Here is a 23,562-nt window from a genome sequence, read left to right on the forward strand (position 1 = left end):
CCATCCGGTTGCCATATAATGTTCGTAACTCTGGGTCACACTCTAACATAGTAGGTGTGATAATGCGCCTCAAAGTTGGTTGCTACTCCACTCCCGCCACTCGCAACACCACCATGCAGACATGTCTGCGGAGTACCGTGGTGAAGTTAGTTTCACGTTGGACATTGGGTATTTGGCTACAGCGGTAATCCCCCCTCACGGTGCACGAACTGCTGTGTCATGGTGCGGGGAGCTCGCTTGGGAAGTGATTGTTCATACTTGGGGCCGTCAATAAATTACTATTGCATTTGTTAAAAAAGAATGTCAGATATTCTAAATCACACCACAAATGGATCTATAACCATGTCAAATTATTAGTCCTACTCTAAAAGTATTTTGCACGCCCATTTTTTCCTTTTTTATTAATCTTTTATTGGATGGAGTTTTATTGGATCTTTTATTGGATTAGGGACCTGACTCAAAGAGGTTTGTTACAAAAGCCAAACAATATTGTTGGTCATGCTGTGTAATAAAAAGTAAATTCAGCAATACTTTGGTTGCATTATTTTTAATGCTCTGAAGAGCTATTTTTATAAACATATTAAATTTCACAAATTCATGTTTGTAACAAAAGCTTATAAAAAAAAACTTGAAAAAAACAATAGGGATTGGATCAGATGGGAAAGACTATTTAAAAAATCAGATCAGAAGCCAGGGTTCAGTACTGGGGCCAAAACTGTATCTAAAACATAAACGATATCTAGAAAGCCGCAAAAGACCTAAATCTAGTATTATTTGCAGATGATACTACTGCATTCTGTTCTGGAGGAACCACACAAGAGCTAATTAAAAATAAAAAAAAAGTCACAGATGAAATGACTATACTAAAAAGATGGTTTGGATAAAAACTGATTATCCCTGAACCTAAGTAAAGCTAAAATAATGCTATTTGGTAATAGCAGAAAGGATACTTACGTGCGAATACAAAGAGACGGCGTGGACATTGCCAGAGTGAATGAAAATAAATGTCTAGGCGATATAATAGACGACAAAGTGAGTTGGAAATCCCACATTAAAAATTTACAACATAAAGTGGCAAGAAATACCTCAATAATGAATAAAGCAAAATTTGTTCTGAATGAAAAATCACTCCATACTCTCTATTGCTCTCTAGTCTTACCATATCTAACTTATTGTGCGGAGATATGGGATAATAACTACAAAAGCAGACTTCACTCACTAACTGTATTGCAAAAAAGATCAGTTAGGATAATCCATTATGCGTTTATAAAGAACATCCAAACCCTCTATTCCTAAAATCACAACTATTAAAATTTGTCGACCTGGTAAACCTTCAAACAGCTAAAATTATGCATAAAGCAAAAAATAACCTGCTACCCAAAAACACAATACAATTCTTCTCATCAAGAGAAGAGAAATATGATCATAAAAAAATGAAACTTGAAACACTTATTCGCCCGCACAACGCTAAATACCTTCAGCATATCAGTATTCGGAATCAAATTATGGAATGGATTGAGTAAAGAACTCATACAATGCACTAAAATTTGTCATTTCAAGAAACAGTACAAGCAGTTGATGTTTACAAAGTATAAGGAAGAAGAGAAAAAGGACCAAAATACTGTAAGTATTACATGTTATCATGAATATACCTGTTACTACATGGTCACAGCATGTATATAAAACCTTGTTGGCGGTTTTAGGAGGTGTTTTAATAGCGGCCTTTGTAGACGGTATAGGTGTGTCCCATTATGTACAGTAATGATGAGCTGTCTCTTTTTATCTGTTTTTATATCTTAACGCACAGAAAAAAAGAGACGTGTGTTCATGTCTCACATAAGGATTGTGGATGATGGGCAAAATTCCCCAAAAAGTGCAGTTTTCCTTTTACATTGTTTTCACGTAAAAAAAAAACAACTCAAGGTGTGGCACCAATTTATTTTACTGTGGAGTTGTGCCACGATCCATTACATGTGGCGGAAACCCTGGGATAGTGAGATGTAATTACCTAATATGATTTTCTTTCCCTGTGTCAGCTAGATGAGGGATATTGGGGTGGGATGTTGGAGGTGCTTAATATCAAGCGATGTGGATAATTACCATACACAATAAGCTCCCACTTAAAGAGCTGCACTCGCTCCCTTTTTACACCTTAATGCTTGCTTTTTAGTTTTTAAATGATTTACCTAATGGACTGGTATATTTTTGGTTTCTCGGGCTCTACCAAAGTTGATGCTTAGTCCTCACACTAGCAAACGTACAAAGTTATGCTTCATCATTGTCTCACTCTGTGATTGCCTTTACATTACCTGCTTCCATCCATGTGCTCTATGGCGATGATACAACTGCTGATTCAACATCACGTGTGCCTCTTCCATATTACACATGCAGCTTTGGCTCTGCATGCTAACTAATCATCTTAATGCTGTCCTCAACACTCATGAATCACACTCCTACATGAGAACCCAACTTGAGTACCTGTTTGTTACAAACATGAATTTGTGGAATTGAATATGGTTATGAAAATAGCTCTTCAAAGCATTAAAAATAATGTAACCAAAGTATTGCTGAATTTGCTTTTTTATTACACAGCATGACAAACAACTTGACTTTGACTTTTGTAACAAACCTTTGTGAGTCAGGTACATTATCCAATAAAAGTCCATCCAATAAAAGATTAAATTGGAAAAAAATGGGCTTGCAAAATACTTTCATGGTAGGACGAATCATTTGACATGGTTATAGATAAATTTGTGGTGTGATTTAGGATATATTACCTTTTTTTTTTAACAAAGTCTCTAAGGGCCCGATGAAATCCATTTTATTTTTTCCCAAATTCAGTTTTATTTTTGCTCAAATTCTGTTTTTTCCATTTAAATTTTTTAGAATTTCATTTTTTACCCTTTCCACTTGTTTTACCAGCATAGAGTGTGTGCTATTTGGGTTAGTGTATAAAATGTTCATGAATGAAATGCCTTTTATCTTGTAGTTAGGACTACTTGTTTCATTTGTCACACATCGTTCTTCCATCATACAATCTGACACACTGACACGTAAGTGGCCGAGTCCCAATGAGGCATGAGTGTAATGAGTAGCTAATGAAGATTAAAAAACATTTACGTTGGAGATCCTGCTCTCTAAAACACAGCGAGATCCACCCCGGTGGCATCGCCCCTCGAGGATGAGTGGATCTCCACTATGCAGTGTGCAGCGGGGGCTTTACTTTCACTTTTAATTTTCCAAATACCAGAAAACTCTCCAACGACGGCAGGAAAAAGTAGCTAAATTTATCGCTAGTCGCTTTTGAGAAAATATTGTATGTCGCCAAGAGGGTTTGGAATCTAGCCAGATTTAGCATGGACGGGGGCTGGGCGGTAGCCTCGCTCAGGGGCGCTGACACACACAGCAGCGAGACAGACCTGCGTGTCATGATACAAGAGAACAGCGCAAATCCAGAATCCAGAATGATACGTTTGTTTTTGTATATTGTGCTTAAAATAAATGTTTTAATAATATCGATACATCGCCTAGCCCTAATTCACATTCACACCCATTAACAATTTAGAGCCTCCAGTTTACCTAACATGCATGTTTTTGGAATGTTAAAAAAACCTATGCACGTGAGAACATGTAAACTGCACTCAGATGTTCATCATCAGATGTGTTGGTAATGAATATTTTTCCATAATGTCAATTTAAAACTTCCTGGACACAGCCTCCCTCTTCAGTTTAGTACATTTTTCAAAAGCCACATCACTGCACACATACTGTACATCACACTGGGGCAGGTCTTATGCGCAGGTGCTCTGTACTTTAAGAGCCACCTCTAAACTAGACTGTGGTAGTGTCAGGTGCTGTTCTGGCATCCACAGCACTGTGGGTCATTGGTGATGGCAATGCTTCTTGCTCTACCCCTCACCCATGCAAATTCACATTTATACACAGAGAGACACAAACAGCATGCACATTTTCTTACAATATGTGCACCGTTTCTCCCGTGAACTCGTGTTAAACATTTGTTTTGCATGGATGATTTTAAGTGACAACCGCAAAATGCACATATCTCCAGTTTATATGACAGGAACAGAGAGCTGCGATTGGAAGACGAGGCAATGTGGTGCAGTACAGTTTAGAGGATGGAGCCGGTCATTATGTTGAGCTGCAGGGTGTGCTTATCTATTACCGAGGTCAGTGGAGCATGAAGAGCTGGAGACGAGCTGAAAGAGTGCAAATCCTTTTTCTCCATCCCCATGCCGCCCACATCTCAGACCTCCCCTGCCTCCTGCTTTTCCTGGCCCATCTTGGCCTTGCCCGGCCTTTCCCTCCTGCGGCCCCGGCCCCCAATTGACTGGGGAGGCGAGCCAGCTGCAGAGGATCATCTGTAGTCTCAATGGGCCTCGGGGGGCTCTGTCTTTAAAGTGGAAAGAACTGAGGTTTGATCAAGATATGATGACTTAACGAGTCTCTAGGAATCAGCTGCATGGGTCACAGCTTCATGGTAATTATTATCACTGCAAAGGCGTGTTCTTTTTTTTTTTGGATCGGCTACATATTCTCATGGGAAATTAGTCGAAGATGAGCTCAAAAGTTAAGACTGTATTTTGTTTCTAATTCCTAATGTGACAGTCCAGCGACATCACCATATCTGCACCTGCAGTAGCACACGCCAAAAACATGATGGGCATGTTGTTCGTATGAGTTCTGTTCCAGGTGTAAGTCAGATCTTGTACCTAAATTATACTTACATTAACTCAAACCTTTAGGCGCCAGAGATTTTTTCAGTTTTGACATTACTATTTCAAAAATCATTTGCAGCGGAATCTTGAACACCACAGCTGCCTCAGCGGCTGTTATTACTGCTATTATTACATAGATAGATACTTTATATCTATCAATTATCCCTGTGAATATCGTCATTGTATTTTCAGGTCATATCTATCTATTAGAAGTGTATTTTTTGGCGAGGAGCCTCCCGCAGATCATACCGCGTATGCCACTATTTTTGCGTTTTTTAATTTTTTTTTTAACATTCCCGCTACCACCCTCACCAATAGCTGTGTTTTGACAACCCACCACATCGCCTACAGCCACCCCAAACACGGTTTAGCAAAGCATCAGCTCAAGTATGCTGCGTGTGTACTGTCATGGCGAGCCGACTCGCTGCCGCACGCACAAGGGGCTTCAAAGTCTATAAACTGATTAACTTTGCACAGAAACGCCCACAAATGTTGCTCAGATTGAAGTAACAGATGTTCGCCATCTCCTGGTGTAATGTATTAACTTCATGAGGCACCATATCCGCAGAAATTGCTTGTTGCAATTTTGCGACTTTGATACACAGAACACAAGTAATAAAGGACAAGTAATAAAACTCTAAATACAATAAATTAAATACAATAATTCAATGAAACAGAAATTTAAAAAAAAAAGCCAAAGCACGAACATTTCCTTGTCAATAATGACGACACTACACTGCTTGGGTATTACTGCCGCTTTCATAGGATCAGCTATTTGTACTGTTGAAGATTTTTTTTTTTTTTGTTTCCGAATGTCTGTGAACTTGACATGGGTCCTGAGTACATGTGTGTGGGTGCAGAGTGGACATTTGAGTTTGCTGATGTTGTTTTGGTGTGGTTCGGCTGACAGTAGCCTGTTTTGTTTTTGCGCTAAACAGATTGTTTATTGACCACCTCCTCATCGCCTTTACAGCATCCTGTTAGTCCAGGGATGAGCAAAGTGTTCGACCTACAGCTGGTTTGTCATTGGCGCGCGACATATTCTGAAATTTAAAATTAATTAATTGTTGGTAAATAATTTATTTAGATATGACGCAAATTTACTTTGGCATCTATAACACAAAGCTAAGCTGTTTTGTTCAAATAGCTTAGCATATTTTGAGCTACATTGTATTGGTGGTAGCATCTTTAATGCACAAAATGTATGGCACCCCGCATCCTTCAATTTTTCTGTATGTGGCCCTTACTAGAAAAAGTTTGGCCACCTGTGGGTTAGATGTTACACTTCGATCTTTAGCCTTACTGATGGCTGTGACAGTCAAGCAATTGAAACAAGTGCAGCCAATATTGAGCACAGTGTATTCTCACACAGCACACCGCGCTGTAACTAGTTCTTGAGCAAGTTTTGTGTTTACTGACCAAAATTAGTTTTTTCATTCATTATGGGAGTGCATATGTAAAGACAAAATACGGTAATACAGAAGGCTGTAAACCGAGGACCACTTGTTTCTAGACACCAAAAGGCTGTATTGTGGCATAATTTCAAAGCATGGTTTTGGAGACAGCACTGAAACATGTTATGATCAAAATAATGGATGGAATAACAAAGGAACGCTAAATATATGTGAGGTGTCGTGTTACTGTCTGCGGGAAATCCTAAAAAATGTTTGAGTGTAGGTTTACATTACAGACCTTGCAGCATTTTATGTAGGAAAACGCTTTTTATACGTTACAGCGTTATAGGGTAGAAGAAGCTGTTTTGTTGGGTATAAAGGCTCATCACATTTTAAGTTTTGAAACTGTTTTAAGAAGTTGGCTTTGAGTAAATTAGATTCCGCCCAAAAATTTTATTTACCTTTCACATTTTCACAATTTGGCAAAATAAAAGTTGAGGTAGGGGCTGGAGCCTATCCCAGTTGACTTATGGTGCACACACACTTACTATAATGGGATAATGGGTACTGCCCCCAACTCCCCCAACCACAAATTGACTATTGTCAGATGTTTGCTTGGGTTTTTTGCATCAAGAAATATACTACATTGTATTTGAAGCTGGAGCAGCATTCCAAAGCCATGTGTGGATCCCTCCTTGTCCTTCACCTCAGTTCACTGTTGTTTCACAGGCCAACAGTTGTTTGGCATCTGATACCAAACATTGACAAATACTTGATGTTTCATGCTGACTGGATTGTAATATCCAGCTGGGAGAAATTTCCTCGACTTGTTAAATGTGCGCTGGTTCCCTTGGACAGCTGGGAAAGTGATGCAGGGGAGCATGTTAGTGTCCCTGCTGAAGAAGCATCCATTACATCGTTGGTGTTAAAATGGTTGGAGGCGTTATTAGGGAGTGCATCACCTCTCACCTCTTAAGAGAATGGGCGTGTGATTATGAAGTCATCAGCCGTGAACCTGTGCGGCTTTGGAGAAGCACCCCTCCTCATCGGTCCTCAGGGTGCCATTGATTGGTGACCATGTGTTTGTGCCTGATAGACTGTGAAATGGTGTGTTGCTGCACGGCTGTGTCACACCTGCGTCCCACCAATGTGATTGATTGGTTTGGTCATGTGGAATGTTCCCATCTGGTCCACAGTAATGCATTTTTTTCCCTCATTTGTGAATAAAAAGCGTTGGCGGCAGAATAGCGGGGCTTGGGAAAAAGGCAAAGGCCATGCGAAAATATTTTCCCCTTTCCACCTCCCTTTTTTCCTTTTTGTCTTGTTAGACGAAATTTAAATTGACCAAGCTATGGCACCTGATTATCCAGGAGTGGGATAAACATAATCAGGAAATCCGCATTTCTACAAGAGATGGATTTTTAAGAGGAAATAAACATTTATTCTGGAGCTCGTGCAGCTGTAGATATTGAAGGAATACCTTCATTAGCAGTGGCGATAATCTTTTATACCCCCAAGCCGAATGTGTTATTTTTAGAGCTGTAAAATGATGAATAATGGTGTTTTGCATAATAAGTCTTTGAATCACTTAAGCAACCAAAAAATGGTGGTTAGATCAATGTCTCATAATGCCACATCTCAAGACATCTGAAAAACAGTGTTCTAGTATCAGGCATCAGCAACAGTTAATCAAAAGGTTAATGCATTGCAATTATGAGTCTGGTTAATGCCGTCTGTGTTGATTATCTGACGTTAACACAACAGCACATGTTTTTTGGTTCTCATTGTCACATTCGCCCGGCTTGATTTCTCTTAATCCTGATCCTTCTCCTTAAATTGATCTAGTTATTCAACCTAATGGCTAATTACACATCAGGCTGCATGAGCAAATGCATTTATCATCATGGTACATAATAATCAGTGACATTTCAACAAAAAAAAAATGCAAATTAGGAGTCATTAACATTTGCTCTCGCTGTGTTGAATAAGTCACTGCTGACAAGGCTGTATGCAGAAATTGGTGTTGAGCTTATGGCAACAGAGACATGTTTCCTCTGTATTATTAGCTCATCTCTTTTCAGTCTACATGTGCTCTTAGTGGTGGACGGCGCACGGTTTGAAGAGGAAGTTTATTTGATATCCTACCTCTCTCCTCTGCTTCTTCATCCAGACAGGCCTAACCTTTAACCCAGCCTGCTTTCATTTACTCTCTAACACAACTTAGAAGCATCAAAAAGCTTTGTACGTATGGATGGCGGAACAAAAACTCTTAAGGGAAGAAAACAAAGGGACTTTTTCAAAGGTAGAATGGTGCATACTTCCATCTAAAACAATTTCATTGAATAAAGTCCGAGATATCCCTGGATTATGTTTCTTACATCAATACGCAGAAACCAAGGCTTTATCCTCATGAAAACGAACATATATAATGGTCAAAACGTATTTTATATGTAGCTTCTAGTGTAGACAATGGCAGTAACATTTTACACACCAGCTGTTCCTTCAAAGACGTTTCTTTTTCAAGAACATTTAGATGTAGTGGTTCCTCAGTTAACGTCCTCCCCACGAAATTTTTACTACAATTTTGCCTTGTCTTGCGCTTGCCCGCTTGGTTAGTGTGTAATATGGGGCATGTAACAAACTGTTGCATCACGCCCCAAGACCAAATCTCGCAGTACTTCGTTCATCCTTCACTACGGTAGCCAGTAAGGCACATGTAAGGCATCCAGACAAACAATGGACTGATCATTTTAACCATATTCACAAACTCAGCAATTTTTAACATTTAATTTGGGATGTGCAGTTTTGACATTACGCGTGTTTGTTATTTAAATACACAGTCTGACCATTGATTGTTTGGCAAATTATCAGGCCTGATGGCCCCAGGGCCTCCAGTATGATGCATTAAATACTCACTGAGCTAAAGTCTCACAAGTCTCCCACAATGACATTTTGACCTTCAAGTTTTTGAGACATATTTTTGATAAATCTTTCCAAATTGTATGACTATGTACTCTGTGTTTTCTTGACTGACACTGTGTAATATCGCAGACTTAAATTGCAGTTCAATTTTTAATTTGGTCATCAGGTCTCATCTTGTTTAGAGCAGCTAGCATGCTGTCTTTTTTTGTCGGTTAAAGGCTTTTTTTTCACAAGGATCCATGCTATCCAAGCTAAGGTTGCCTTTTGTTGTGTAGAGCAGGACAGAGACAAGACAATGCAGCTTCGCTTGTAGCACGTAAGTTTACATTTTTTTAAACAATTGATTTTTTTTAGCGTTGATAGCACCATGTCTTTAGCAGGCATCGACTCAATCTGCTGCTGCTTCAGTGTCACGTGTAGGCATCGCTCTTGCCCCCTGCAAAGTGGTGGAAATACTGCATGAATGAGCATCTCTAGTTTGACTGAATGGTTTCATTATTTGCGTGGTGTTTGGCGATCCAAATGAAAAGCTTTGGTGTGCCGGATTTGGCCCAGTTGAATAGCCCTGGTTTGGACAGTCATCTCCACCAACACCACACAAACAAACAAATGCTTAGAGAGAGCAAGGAGGGTTTAGAGAAAAATACACACAACAGTTTTTAAACCTGCTAAGTATGGATGCTCCGATCAATTGGCCACCGATCAGTATCGGCCAATTTCTGAAAAAAAACACATGATTAGCATATGCAGATGAATGCCTTTCAAAACCGATCACCTGTGGCTCGTACTATTGCTGCCTGCAGAGAGCCCTGTGTGCAGTGAAGTGTAGGGCCCTATGATTTCCATGTTAACAGAATCTACTGTGTAAACACGGAATCTCGTGGACATTGACATAATGTGAATGAAATACTGTCATTGTGAGGAGGAATGCTTGTGTTGGGAAATATTTACCCAGCGGACCGCTCAATCGTGATGGCATCTCCTCACAAACACTTTGCCACCCCATCTCAAACTAAGCATGTAGAAACGGCGACCTGAAACACCTGAGAAAGTAAAAAAAACAAAACAAAACAAAAAAAAAACCTTTGAAATTCACCTCATACGGAGCATGAGTGGAATCTAGCGGGGTTAGCTTAGTTTATCAAAGCATGCTAGTGCTAGTGTGGCTGTGTGTGTGTGTGTGTGTGTGCGTGCGTGCGACTCATGCTGTATGAGTGTGTTTACACCGTGTGTGTTGTACTTCTTGTTAATGCAAATAAGCATTTTAGAATGCCTGCTTATATCATCTTAGTTCAGAGTGAAATAAGGATCAAAGCTACGGCAGCGGGGTTGCACTTTTATATCTACATGTCCAAGCTTGTTCCACTTAACAGTGAAGAGACAATCTCAACACACAGCACACCCCACCAAAATTAAAAATAGATGCCGAAAAACAACTTGCATTAATAACGCAATTGGAATTGCATCAGTCACTACGTGTTCTGAAACCACAAACATGGCCGTTACAGTTTGTTGAGGATGTTGTATCAAGTTTATTAAATACTGGACAAAATTGTCCAATGATGAATTGAATCAACTTAACAATATAACTTTCCTTCCTTCACACACCCCTGGCCAATAGCACTCATCATAAATAAATTGAAAAATTTACAGTTAATCCATGTGATCGGTATTGGTGTCGGCCGATCTCACTCATGGATGATCGGTATCGGAGTGGGCAGCATAAAACCCTGATTGGAGCACCCCCACTGCTAAGCTACCTAACCTACGTTAGAGGTTATCGTGATCGAATTTTACTTCCTGCAGTGTGAGAGTCTGGGAAGAGCAAAAATCCCCAGAAAAGTGACACTTAACACAACTAGGCCTGTCACGATAACAAATTTTGCTGGTCGATAATTGTGCTACAAAATATCAACGATATGCTATAATTTCGTCATATATTTTTGATGCCATTTTTCGTAGATCATGAGAGGTGTAACGCACATTTTAACCACTAGATGGTACTCAAGTATAGTGTACTCGTGTGCGCTTGTCAGTCACTTGCTTGACAGAAGTTCTGAGACCATTTTTTAAAATAATTTTTATGGCATAATGGGAGTACATCATATCAAATGCAATAAACTTTAATTACTCAAGAGTATTTAACATTATCGGAATGTCAAGAGGTTTTAAGTACAAAACATTAAACAAACATAATAAACAAGTTCTCCCAGGCAATTCGTACTGTCTGTTAAGCGTTTCTAACATTTTTCAAAATGTTGGCTTTTCCACCGCATTGAATTGGCCGTGGGGACGAAGGGTCTGTTGCACCTCCAGCGGTATTTTTTCTTCTCAGTTGGGAAAACTGAAAATGATGGTGGTGTTTCAGGTGAGCATATAAGTTGGTTGTGTTCCCCTGCTTCCTCGTGACTCCTTTCGAACAAATGCGACATGTCGGTGTTTCTGCGCCCATCTTGTGCATTCTGTTTGAAACAAAATATTCCCACACTACTGATGTTGTATGCGCCTTAGAAACTACCGCTTCCGTGCCTTGATTCATGCTAGCATATGCTGCCTCAAGGCTAATTTGGTCCTCTAGTGTCGCCACCTGCATCGGCTCACTAATAGCCCCGCCTCCACAAAGATGCTGAATGAGAGGACAGAGGGATCACTTTCAGCATTCATTCCACGATAGAATCAGCGCGCACAGACAGATGCAGAGTGAACCCTCTTGTCATCCAGCTTGTGTTGCACACAAAGACTAGCAGATGGAGCACACATACACGTGCATATCTATTTATCGAGCGCTCATAATTATCGACCCGGGTTTTTTTATCGTTCGATAAAATGATATGTCCATTATTGTGACAGGCCTAAACACAACCATTGCTTATACAGTGGTACTGTGATTTTGAATAGTTAATATTATTTATTATTATTTATTTTGTGGTAATTAAAGTCATTGGGAAAAATTATGGACAGCTAAAGTAAACATGAGCACCGTGAATGGAACATTTGGTTTCCCTGTAAACAACATTCATCTTGCCCTATATGTGTTTTTTTTCCATATCTTGGCTTTCTTCAGAGCAAGGGAAATCGACTCTATTGCTATGGGGGAAAAAAGGGCTCTTGGAATGTACCTCACGGGCACCGAAGCATGCTCTCTAATTGCTTGTTTTTGTGGTGAGGGTTTTGAATTGATCCCTGGAGACTCTTAGGTCACTACCTCTCGTGTTATCAAAATATGTGTGGCTCAGTACAATGGAGCTCTGTGCTGCTCTGCAGCCCTCAGATCGATAAGCACACTGAAAGACTGGCTGCCTTTGATTTTTCATCACCTCTTGTTTATTTTGTCGTTGAACTCTGTTGAGTCAGTTCGAGACTGTTTCCCAAAATTATTTTATATGCAAAATTACATTCAACCTAACTAACGACAAAACTATGTACAGACTATGTGAGAACTTGTGTGTTTTTGTAACGTGCAGTCATTTTGATTCATTCTTTGCAATTTAATCAGCAAAATTTTACTCTTAAGTCAATTGCTGAAACATTGAAACAAATCATTGCATGAAACATGACAGTAATTTGAGTTGAATATTTTCTTTGCCTGTGGCTTAAACACACCACAACACAACTTGAGCTACTTCTGATAAAAGACACATGACAGCAGCCTGCAGTAGAGAAGCAACGGCAGAAGTCTCAGAGCTTGAGAAAAAATCTTCTGAGGTCTGTAGGAACAATAGTTATGCTGCAACACAAAGTGCTATATTTAGCTTTTGGACTGGGCACAGACTCATCACTTAGACGACACCATCCCTGCTACTGCAACAGAATACACGCTCGGCACAGCACACTGTGGGAGACAAATAATGGTGCTGGTACTGTGTAATTATTAAGGCCATTTCTTTCTGCGATGTTTTCCATTGGTGTCATTTATCGCCTTGCATGAAGTTAACTCCTCAAGGGGGAGTTATATTCCGGCGTGCTTGCTCCTACGTGCTGGCTACGTGCAAGAGACACGTACATTGCCTGGCCGGATTTTCAAACCCACAGACAGCACGCAAAGCCCGTAGGAAGAAAATTGGGATTTTATTTTCTGCGTGCACGCAGGAAAGCCTTGCACGCAGCCAGGTCGCAAGAGCAAGGCAGAGGAGGAGTGCGTGTGTCGCAAGTTTAGAAGTACATTGTGTACTTAGCCCGACCACAGCAGCCTTCTCCCGACCTTCCTGGATCTGCGGAGGCTGCTCACAAGCCTTGTACGATGCCCACGCACTGTACGTCCCCGGTGAGTGAAACATACGACAGCCTTGCATGAAGCACACTTAGCACGCACGAGTCGCACACCGCACTCACGATCTAACAGCTACCAATAGAGGCCGAGCGACAAGCACGTGGGTGTCACGCATCACTTGCTCCCTAAGTATGACATACTTGCAACCCCTGTGATACCCTACTTCCTCTACGTGCTGGCCATGGCCAACAGATTTTCCAAAAATTGCAGAGCCTGTGTGTGCGGTAACATGTACGTCGGGATGTAACTCCCGCTTATGTTTAGCGATAGTAAACTTACTGGTAAATATTACTTTTAGGGATAAACATAGTAATGGCTTCAAGAATAGCTTGAAGAAACTGAGACAAAATGTAGTGCACCTCTTGGCTAGCGACAGCAGAGGCGGTATTGTTTAATTCAGCATGAAAGTACATAGCCGTCCCTCACCACACCGCGGTTCGAATCTTGTAGCTTCAGTCTATCATTGTTTTTCAAACAAATATTAATTAAATCATGCTGTTTTATGACTAGGTCTTATTGGTTAAAAAAAATGCATATTTAAGCAAATGTTATGTATGTTTTTGACCAAATTAAGCATTTTTGAGGATAAAAATGGCAAAATGAACTAACTAAATGAAATAAAATATAAATACAAGGCAGAAGATGCATTCAAATTGTGAATGTAGTAGTCTACATTGATCATTAGGTGTCAGTAATTGCTCAGTGAGACAAGCACCAGACTTGTTTGCCGGAGCAACAAATTTATTGCAGGTTTAAATTATCTCACAACAGGCACAATGATAATAACACAATAATCACAATAATAATAATAACACGGGCTACTGTTGTGGCTGTAACCCATGACAAGCTAATTCTCAACTTTGAACGCCCGTATCCCCACCCCCAGAACACATTTACTAACACAAACGGACACAAGTTTTATTTATGTCTTAAATGGCTTATTTTCTTTGATTATATCTACTATATTGGGTAATACTAATGTAAAGGTGACTATATGGGTGTTATTTCATTTCTAGAGGGTTGTAATCATGTTAAAAATTGTATTTAGGAGATCGGAAACTGGTTTTCTCTGCTCTAACAACAGAAATATTCTATTTACAAAGAACGAATCTTACTTTGTGCAAATTCACTTATCACAGTCTGGTCTGGCACCAATTAACTGAGATAAATGAGGACTCAATAGGAAATATTTTTAAAAGTAACAATCAATTGATTCATTTATTGTCACTGATGGTCTAGTGTAGGGGTCGGCAAACTTTAGCATCTAAAGAGCCATTTTGCCTCGCTGAACTATGTAGAAAACGTAGCCAACTCTAACATAAAAAGCCCATCAGAGTTCACATGTGTGTATGTCAGTGTGTCTGCTCAATATCGTTTACATCACTTGACTCATCACAGGAAATTCATGTCATCAATTTGCCAACTGGTGATGTTTGTTGCCATTCCATTGGCCCTGTTCTTGACTGTCTTTTGCAGGGAGGGGCATTTCTTTCATTTTCTGAAGAATTTCTAATAATTTCTTTATTTTTTAAATTCAGACAATAGATGCTGTGATATTTATATGAAAAGTTCTTTCATTTATTCTCCATTCCTTCTCCAACTGCGAATGGCTTCCTCCTACTTATGATCTCCAGTGCAGCCACAACGCTAGCAGCTGCAGTTGAGTTTGGAGCCTTCATCCACTCCTTGAAAGTATGTTTGCTCTGCTGAACCTTCCATAGTGGTTCCGAAATCGCTCCCTTATGTCCATCTGCAGTTTGGTACTTTTCAGAAAAAGCTGAGTGCTTGTTTTGAAAATGTCTTTCAACGTTACATTTTCTTGTTTGCTAATTTCGCCACACATCAAGCACACGTGTGGGGAAGCCAGTGCCATTGGCAGTGAAGGAAAAGGAAAATATGCACTCAGAATTAAACTCTCTGTTTTCTTGCAGTATTTTTAATTTTAGAGACTTATTCATGGTTATGGATAGCTTACCACGGGGCTAGCACACTGTCAAGACGTCTTGACACCTCTTCCCTTGCTCATCCAATCAGCAGTCAGAACGCAGTGTACAAGAATTCACGAACTAGCGGTGAGTCTGATATTTGAAACTCTTTTCGATAACGCACATCATTTCCTCTGTGTTAAAAGAAATCACAGAGCTCAGCATGGGAGTTGCAACACGGCGGCTGAAGAGCTGCATCCGGCTCCGGAGCTGCGTGTTGCCGACCACTGGTCTAGTGTTTGACTTGTCTGATTTCCGTTGCAGGCAGCTCAGGTTCAGTCCGTACGCAGTGACTCTGTGAATGTGTGTGTGAATCTCCATATGTGTGTGATTAACTGGCAACCAGTCTAGAGTATCGTCCGCCTTTTGTCTGAAGTCTGCTGGGATGGGTTCAAGCTCCCTGCGACCCTGAACAGGATAAGCGCTACAAAATGGATGGATGAATTGATGATTAATTTGATCAGGGAAACGTTGTCAATGCCTATACCTAATTGTTGAGGCTTTTTGAGTAACAATTGATGAGTCTCTAATTGGCATATTAATGGCAAGTCTGTTTGAGTGGATATACAGTACATAAGTGATGCAGGTGTAGGCCCGATTGTTCAGTTTTCCTGATACATGTTTTGACCAGCTAAAGATGGAAAAATACCATTGGTTGCTACAGACTAGAAGGGCAGATGAGTTCAATGCAGGAAGTCAAGTCCATATAAATCGGAGGAGTGGAAAGAAAAGATCCAAGATAAGATTAAAAAGGTCAGAGCTGCTGCACGTGGCCTGAGCTAAATGGACTAAGAGATCTGTCAATGCATGACCTCTGTACGTGGCGTAGTGGATTAATGCACTGCGGCCACCTCTTCATGGTCGGGTTCCATTCCTCTCTTCCTGCAGCAGATTTGTCGTGTGTGGGAAGGCAGAAAGTGTGCCCTATAGCTTATACTGGTACTCTTTGTGATTGTTATCCTCTTACATACATACATCGTGATCTTGTGCGCTACTCATGTCGCCTCACCTTGTTATGAACAAATACATTTTTACACTGAACTTGCTGTAGTACAAGATTACTGTACATCTCTCGGTCCAAATTTAAATCAGTGTGTGAGCTTTGTTGGATTTAGCAAATCTTGTTTTAAGTCCAAAAACCTATTTGTTTTGCTAGTTTGGACACACAAGCGATTACTTTATGACAATCCAGCTCGATTGTGTGATTGATTCAAACTTAGCACACTGGATTGATACAAGTTGGCAGTCAAACTGCGTATGAAAGGAATCATACTCTTTCTGCGTAATAATGGCGGCACGAGAAAGGCTCTCGGTGAAAGATGCCTTGTTGGCATTTCAATGTTTACGTTCACACTTAACAAACTTAATATGTGCACATTGACAATAAATACACAACAAATGTTGTTATGTTGTTACTAAGAAAACTGCATTTTTTTGGAACGTTGCCCATCATCCACAATCCTTACGTGAAACATGAACACACGTCTTTCCCTTTTCTGTGCGTTGTAAAGAGATAAAACAGTTCACACAATGTACACGTCATGCACACGTTTTTTTTAGAGGGCTTTATAGTCTAAATAGGTGACACACCTATTTTGACTATAAAGCCCTCTAAAAAAAACCTCCAAATGTTTTATTGTTTTATGCACATGCTGTGACCATGCAGTAACAAGGTACATTCATGATAACATGTACTACAGTATTTTGCTGTAGTTTGATCATTTTAAACATTACCGGAACTTCTTTCCTGGACGCATAGATTTCACAGAGCCCATCAATACGAACTAACGCTATTTCTGTCAACAATAGCGGCATAGAAAGCACTTGTCTGTTTGCAACTACTAATCATGGCAGACTTTGTGAGAGCCGCCACCGCCAACTACTTTTGGACAAATGAGGATCCAGAACCTTCTCCTTTTGAGCCTGAATATATGGAGGATGAGCTATAGGCTTTTAGAACCTGAGCCTGCAAGAAGAGAGAATGAAACTTCGTGGCAGATGGGGGGCAAGTCATTACACCGGCATGACTTGGTGGTGTAAATGTGGAGCTTGCCAAGCCATGCCGATAGAAATTGGGTGTTTCTGCTGCACTAAGTGGCATACATTTAAAAAAAGGTACAGCTTTCTTTTAATGTCAAGCTGCAACAATGAATTGATGATTAATTTGTCTAGGGCCTAACCAATTACTTGATTAATCAAAACAACGAGCTTCAGATTAACTCAAAAAAATAATTGTTAGTTGCAGCCCTACTTTATTGTTATTTGCCTTCTGTTTATCAATACTAGTTTCACAGTACGGGTCAGTATACAGTGCAAGCTCTCCTACGCTATCAGTAAACACCATAGCTAACACATCATAGCTTTTCTCAAGGCTCTAAATATTTATGTAAGGTTGTATACACTGTATTTCTTTGGTTTAACTCTGTTTACACAGAGTATAGGTATTGTTGTTTATTGAGTAGATTTGGGGATACTTCTCCTTGTCTACGCCTGATCTGAGTGGGTGTTTTATAAAACATGTTTGTGCCCTGGTGGGACTTGAAATTGCAGCACTGAGCATCAATTATTCACATCAGACACAGTGTGTTTGACAAAACACATGCTGCCAGTGAATATTTTACTCTGAACTTGATCACATTCAAACCTCTGAGGACATTTGTGGAATGACAGCAGACCCAGCTAGAAAATCAGACATTTGAAAAATAATTAAATAAAGTTCTGTGAAATGAGTTATTTTATCATCCTGCCATGATCGTAGTGCAAGGTGGTGGTATCCGACAACTTAATCCTTTTTTCTTTTTCCAGAGTGGTGGCTCAGAAATGTATCATATTACTGTTACAAGAGAAGCGGCTTTGCGAGATAAAGTTCTTCACTGATATACTCAGCTCTCAGTGTCCACAAATGTAGTTTAGCCTGAAAACTGCAACTTTCTCCTGTAGAACTGCTGACATGATACACGAAGCTCTGCTCACCTGCACTTGTCCTACACTTGTGAAAGCAAGTGTAGCAGAACATCCATGCAATGCAGGTTTTAGTTCACCAAAAATATTTACATGCCCCCTCATCTAAACAGAATTTAGCACCAACATTTATTATTAGTGGAAGTCTGGCCAATTTAATGTATGATGCCGTTAAAGTGATTCATCTTTCTCACGTTTCTTGGTGTGTTTTGTTTTTCTCAGCGACTAAAACAGCTGAGTTTAGATATTGTCATGTGTGTGATTAATGTACTTGTGTGTTTTTCTTTCTTCCCTGAGGGCTACATGTGATGCGTCCTCTGCGATGTGTGCACTGGATGTCACACTGATAGAACAGTAATCACTAAATTACTCAGTAGTAATTTCAATTTCATAAGACACACAATTAAAACCTCTAAATATTGTAGCACAAAAAAGACTTTTGCCTTTTGTGTATTTATTAGGGCTGTCAAAAATAGAGCATTAATGGCGGTAACAAATTTATTTCATTAATTACATTACATTTTTTTGAGTAATTAACGCATCCCCATCATGGCTCTCTGTTATGACGGCAGACGTAGTACAGTGTAGTGTAGTGTGCCAGGTGTTGGGTAAATAGATTTTCACACGTGTGCCATCTCTTAACTTGATTTGAATTTTCAATTAATTTGGCGCTATTAATACATATAAATATATAATCCTGCCCTGTCATTTATCTTTCTTTCAATAAAATACACTTAAAATGGGCATATTTCAGACAGAGTGTGACATGGTGATTAATCAATTTGACAAACGTGATTAATCTGATTAAACATTTTAATCATTTGACAGCTCTAGTATTTATGAAACACTACTTTGTGTTACATTTATTTTTTGTTTAATACGATTTAAGAGTAATTTATTATTAAGAAGAATAAGGAGGGAATTTGAGCGCATTGTATCAAAGTTGGTCCCAAGGTTTTTCTTATTCCAGTGACTCTTGAGTATTTAGTAGAGGCTGACCGATATGGGATTTTTGGGGCCGATACCGATATTGGGGGCAGAAAAAAGGCAATATCTGATATATCGTCCAATATCTGACATATTGGCCGATAACCGTTATATCAGACGATATAAGAAAAAAAGAGCATTGATATACACAGGATATATACTGTATATGAACATAAAATCTTGTAATACCCAAAACACGATTCAACACAAAGAAGCAGAAGGCTACTAAATGAAAATAAGGAAGTTTAATTAGTAATACTGCATAGTAACATGCCTCTTTGCGATTTGCTTTTAGGTGCTGTCACAAATTTGTAGTGTTCTTTGCTTTGCTGGTGTTGGAGCCCTGCCTAACCTGCGCAGTGCAGATGTTGCATCTAACGTAACGCCTGTTGAGTCTTTTGTGAATTTGATACTACAGTCGAGCATTTAAAAATAAAAATGAGTGGCTGCATTTGGCTGAAAGTGATAATACATAGGCTAATGTGAGGTGTTTTTAAACCAATACATTATGCATTTATACAAGGCTTATTTACAAAAACATCTTCCCAATCTAAATCAGTCATATTTACTAGCCGTTGCAAAGTTCCATCTGCAGCCACTGAGTATTTGCAAACAACTCAAAAACAAATGCTGAAACAAACATTAAAAAGTGGGGAAAAAAAGTTAACAACAAACAAAATAAGAAATAACGTTACTAGACTTAATACAAGGGACTAAACTACATTTTATGTAACAATTTATCTGCTTTCAAAACATGCACTTTATCAAATTACAACTAAATAAATTACGTGGAACATTTTCAAAATGATTTGATTGAAGACATTAACTTGTGAATGGATGAGCCCTTGTAAATCCTCCATGGAAGTGTGAAGTGAAGTGGGACGCTGTGTATATCTGCATATATCTTTACAGTGTTCCCTCGTTTATCGCAGGGGATAGGTTCCCAAAATAGCCCACAATAGGTGAAATCCGTGAAGTAGCCAACTTTATAAAAATGTTTTTTTTTTTTTTTTTTTTTTTTTACAATTATTATTTTTATTTTAAGGCTGTAAAACCCCTCACCATACACTTTATACACTTTTCTCAGACAAACATTAATTCATCACTCATATTTCACTTCTCTGACCGTGCCTCTTCGTCCTGTCGCCACTCCGCTGAAGAGTTTTTGTATTCTTGTTTCAACATTGTGGGTCGTCATCGTGTGAGAAAACTTGCAAGTCACACTGCAAGGCAAGCTGTTTAGTAGCGACAAACACAACAGGAGACACGGCCGTGCGGGCCGGCATGAAGGAGATTGATTGACATTGAGTGGTCTACAGCTAATCGGGACGCAGACGACAATGGGCGGGTTGTTCCTTAGCCAATAAGGACGCAGAACACAAAGCGCAGGTTCTCCCTTAGCCAATTAGGTCACAGAACACAATGCGTGTTCATACGCTGTAAAAAACAACAAAAAACACTAAAATTGCACTTTAAAAAACCTGCAAAACAGCGAGGCCATGAAACGTGAGCCGCGATAGAGCGAGGGAACACTGTATTTCACTTTAAAATGCTGTATAATCGTCTTAGATAATGGTGGACGTGTGATATAAGTGTTGCATCTATCTTTTTTTATTTCACAGAGATGCAACTTAGACGACTTTAAAACACTGCATTACGCACACTAAAACTTGCGTGAAAAAACTAGAATGTTCTCCTTGACGGGCCCTGACAGCGTGGCACTAAAGTGTTGTGTTTTACAAAGTCAAAGCTTACCATGGTGTAACAAAATTAAGTTTCTTTTGACGTTCAAGTACATTGGTCGAGCTCTAGTGTTCAAATAACATATAGCTTTACTTGCATCACGTTATCCATAAATAATATTCCTGAATTAAAAGTCCTGTTAATTATGCTCACTTTATTTTATTATTATTTTGTACTTATAAACAGTGTGTACGTTGCATTATTCATATAGAATCGATGAATGCACCAGTTTTAACATTCAGCTAATTTCCGTCTGTAGTCCCTATTGCCATTTGTGTTTCACAAATGTTAACAAGGTACCTTATTTTCCAGGGAAATCAGAGAGGGCTACATTTCATGGCTTTGGGAGGGATCCTGGAGCATCAGGGTGCCAGGTGAGTTTCATATCACATAATGATTGCAAGCATATACTGTTTATATTTGAATATTCTGTATATGAACTGTACATGTACAACAGTACATTACACTTTACAAAAGTCCATCTCCTGAATTATTTTCTAATATAGATTCTGTATATAGGTACAGTCCTTCTTTCAAATACAGTAAAGAAAGTAGTTGTTACCCTTCAGGTAATATAAATAAATTGATAAAATCAGAATGATTTAAATAATGAAATAAAAATGATTGTGAACAGATGGATGATGGTTCCATTGATGCTATCTTTGCTATTAATAACTTAATGTACTTTATCTGCACCTTTTTATCCAAGTTCTCACAAAAATGTAATAGGTCCTTCCCAGACCCTTGAACAACCCCACCACAAAATGTAATTTATATTGAATTGAGAATTGTTTTTAATTTCTTGTAATCCTGCTAAATGAATCTGTCCAACTGGGTTTCACGCGACGTCACATCCAATTGTTGTCGTCATGGGCTCAAAGAGATGGAATGCCGATAAGTGTATTCCTAGCTAGAAATCATGCGCAAATGCCGCATACATGCGCTGTTCTTGCATGTGGAAATCCTTCAAGTTTGGATTTTGGAAAACGTTATTATTAATATAGACCATCATATAGAAAAAAGTTCCAGAAACAACAAAAAAACGACGAGAAGGGTGGTTGCTGAACCTGTCGCTCTCATCGAGAGGAGCCGAGTATGGACAGGCTCCAGTTTGCAGTGAGCAACAACAACCAAAATTTATACTACTGTAAAACCAAAGTGAAAATATTGTTGGAACTCGAAAATGTGAAATGCAGAAAGAACTGCCTCATAATAGAAAACTATAAATTTGTTATTTCCTCATACTGCTTCATCTAAATCAGGGGTGTCAAAGTCATTTTTATTGAGGGCCACATCGCAGTTACAGCTGCCCTCGGAAGGCCACTTTTAACTGTCAGTATATATGAATAGAAATATGAATATAACCTCATGATATTATTACACAATTGCCCGTGCATTTGATTATTAGATTTTTACTAACAAATTGATGGATAACGTGTTTGAAATGAGAAGTGGAGTGAGAATGTCATGGTGACAAGCAGACATTCAAGTATTTCTTTTTGAAAAATGCTTGGAATGCCTTGCTGCATGATTAGATAATACTGACGTTTAGAAGAACTGCATGCAGTACAATTTTTCTGTCAAAATGACAGATCAAATACATTCAGAAGGACAAAGGTGAAGTACATTATTGACATGCATTATTCCCAGGGTTTCATGGGCCACATAAAATGATGTGGCGGGCCTTGTGTTTGACACCGGTGATCTAAATGCTCCAACTGTATAAGTGCCCAATTATTCAATAAACACCATAAATATTCTGCCAAAATTACAAAGCCTGCTCTGTTGCAAGAAAACAGAATGTAAAAGTAACATATACAGTAAAGAAAGGGAAAAGTCTACACCATGTATTGGAACTTGATACACGATGGTGTGGTTGACGCATGCCTGCACCTTTTTACGCACCTTGGCCTGCCTTCTTGGCCATGCCGCCTCATGAGGGCGCAAAGTTGGACAGACCAGGTGTCCCTAGACCCTCTGTACCCTGTTGAGCGCTCTACAAGGTGAGCGCATGAACACCAACGACTGACAGACAGTTTTCTCAACTGGGAAAAAAAACAACCGATGGAGGTGCCTCAGGCAGTGGAGCCTTCATCCCGACAGTCAATGCTTACTGAAGCGTTTGGTCGGCAAAGTAAATATAAACAAAATAGTGCAAAATGGTGTGCGCTCACAGACGGTGTCGCTCGCTATATTGCAAAAAAATGCAACCATTCAATACAGTTACATGGCACATATGGCATACATTTTAAACAACATACATACAGGCAACTTCTGTGTCAAGCTAATGTGGCTCACACAGGCACACTTGAGGACCAACTAGTGGTACAAATGTCAATTACACCTCTCATGACAATAATTAATGAAAATGTCTCAAAAAATGTTGACGAAATATCGATTATCGCCGATAATTTGTAGCACAAATATTGACCAGCAAAATTTGTTATCGTGACAGGCCTACACCATGTACACACACACAAAATTGGAGCAAATAATTTCAACGACATGAACTGTTATTTGCTTTAAACTGCTGAATATTATCCAAACATACTGAGTGTGTATGT

General features: G+C 39.3%; 1 protein-coding gene across 2 annotated transcripts in view; it reads left to right on the forward strand.

The window, feature by feature from the left end:
- tcf12 (transcription factor 12) overlaps positions 1-23,562 on the forward strand; it is a 100,759-nt gene that overhangs the window by 22,078 nt on the left and 55,119 nt on the right. For both annotated transcript variants that reach the window (XM_054770159.1, XM_054770160.1), the window contains exon 6: positions 21,311-21,372. In XM_054770159.1, coding sequence (XP_054626134.1) covers positions 21,311-21,372 — 62 coding nt within the window. The remainder of the gene's footprint in view (positions 1-21,310; positions 21,373-23,562) is intronic.

The sequence above is a fragment of the Dunckerocampus dactyliophorus genome, chromosome 3, assembly GCF_027744805.1.
Source record: "Dunckerocampus dactyliophorus isolate RoL2022-P2 chromosome 3, RoL_Ddac_1.1, whole genome shotgun sequence".
NCBI lineage: Eukaryota > Metazoa > Chordata > Actinopteri > Syngnathiformes > Syngnathidae > Dunckerocampus > Dunckerocampus dactyliophorus.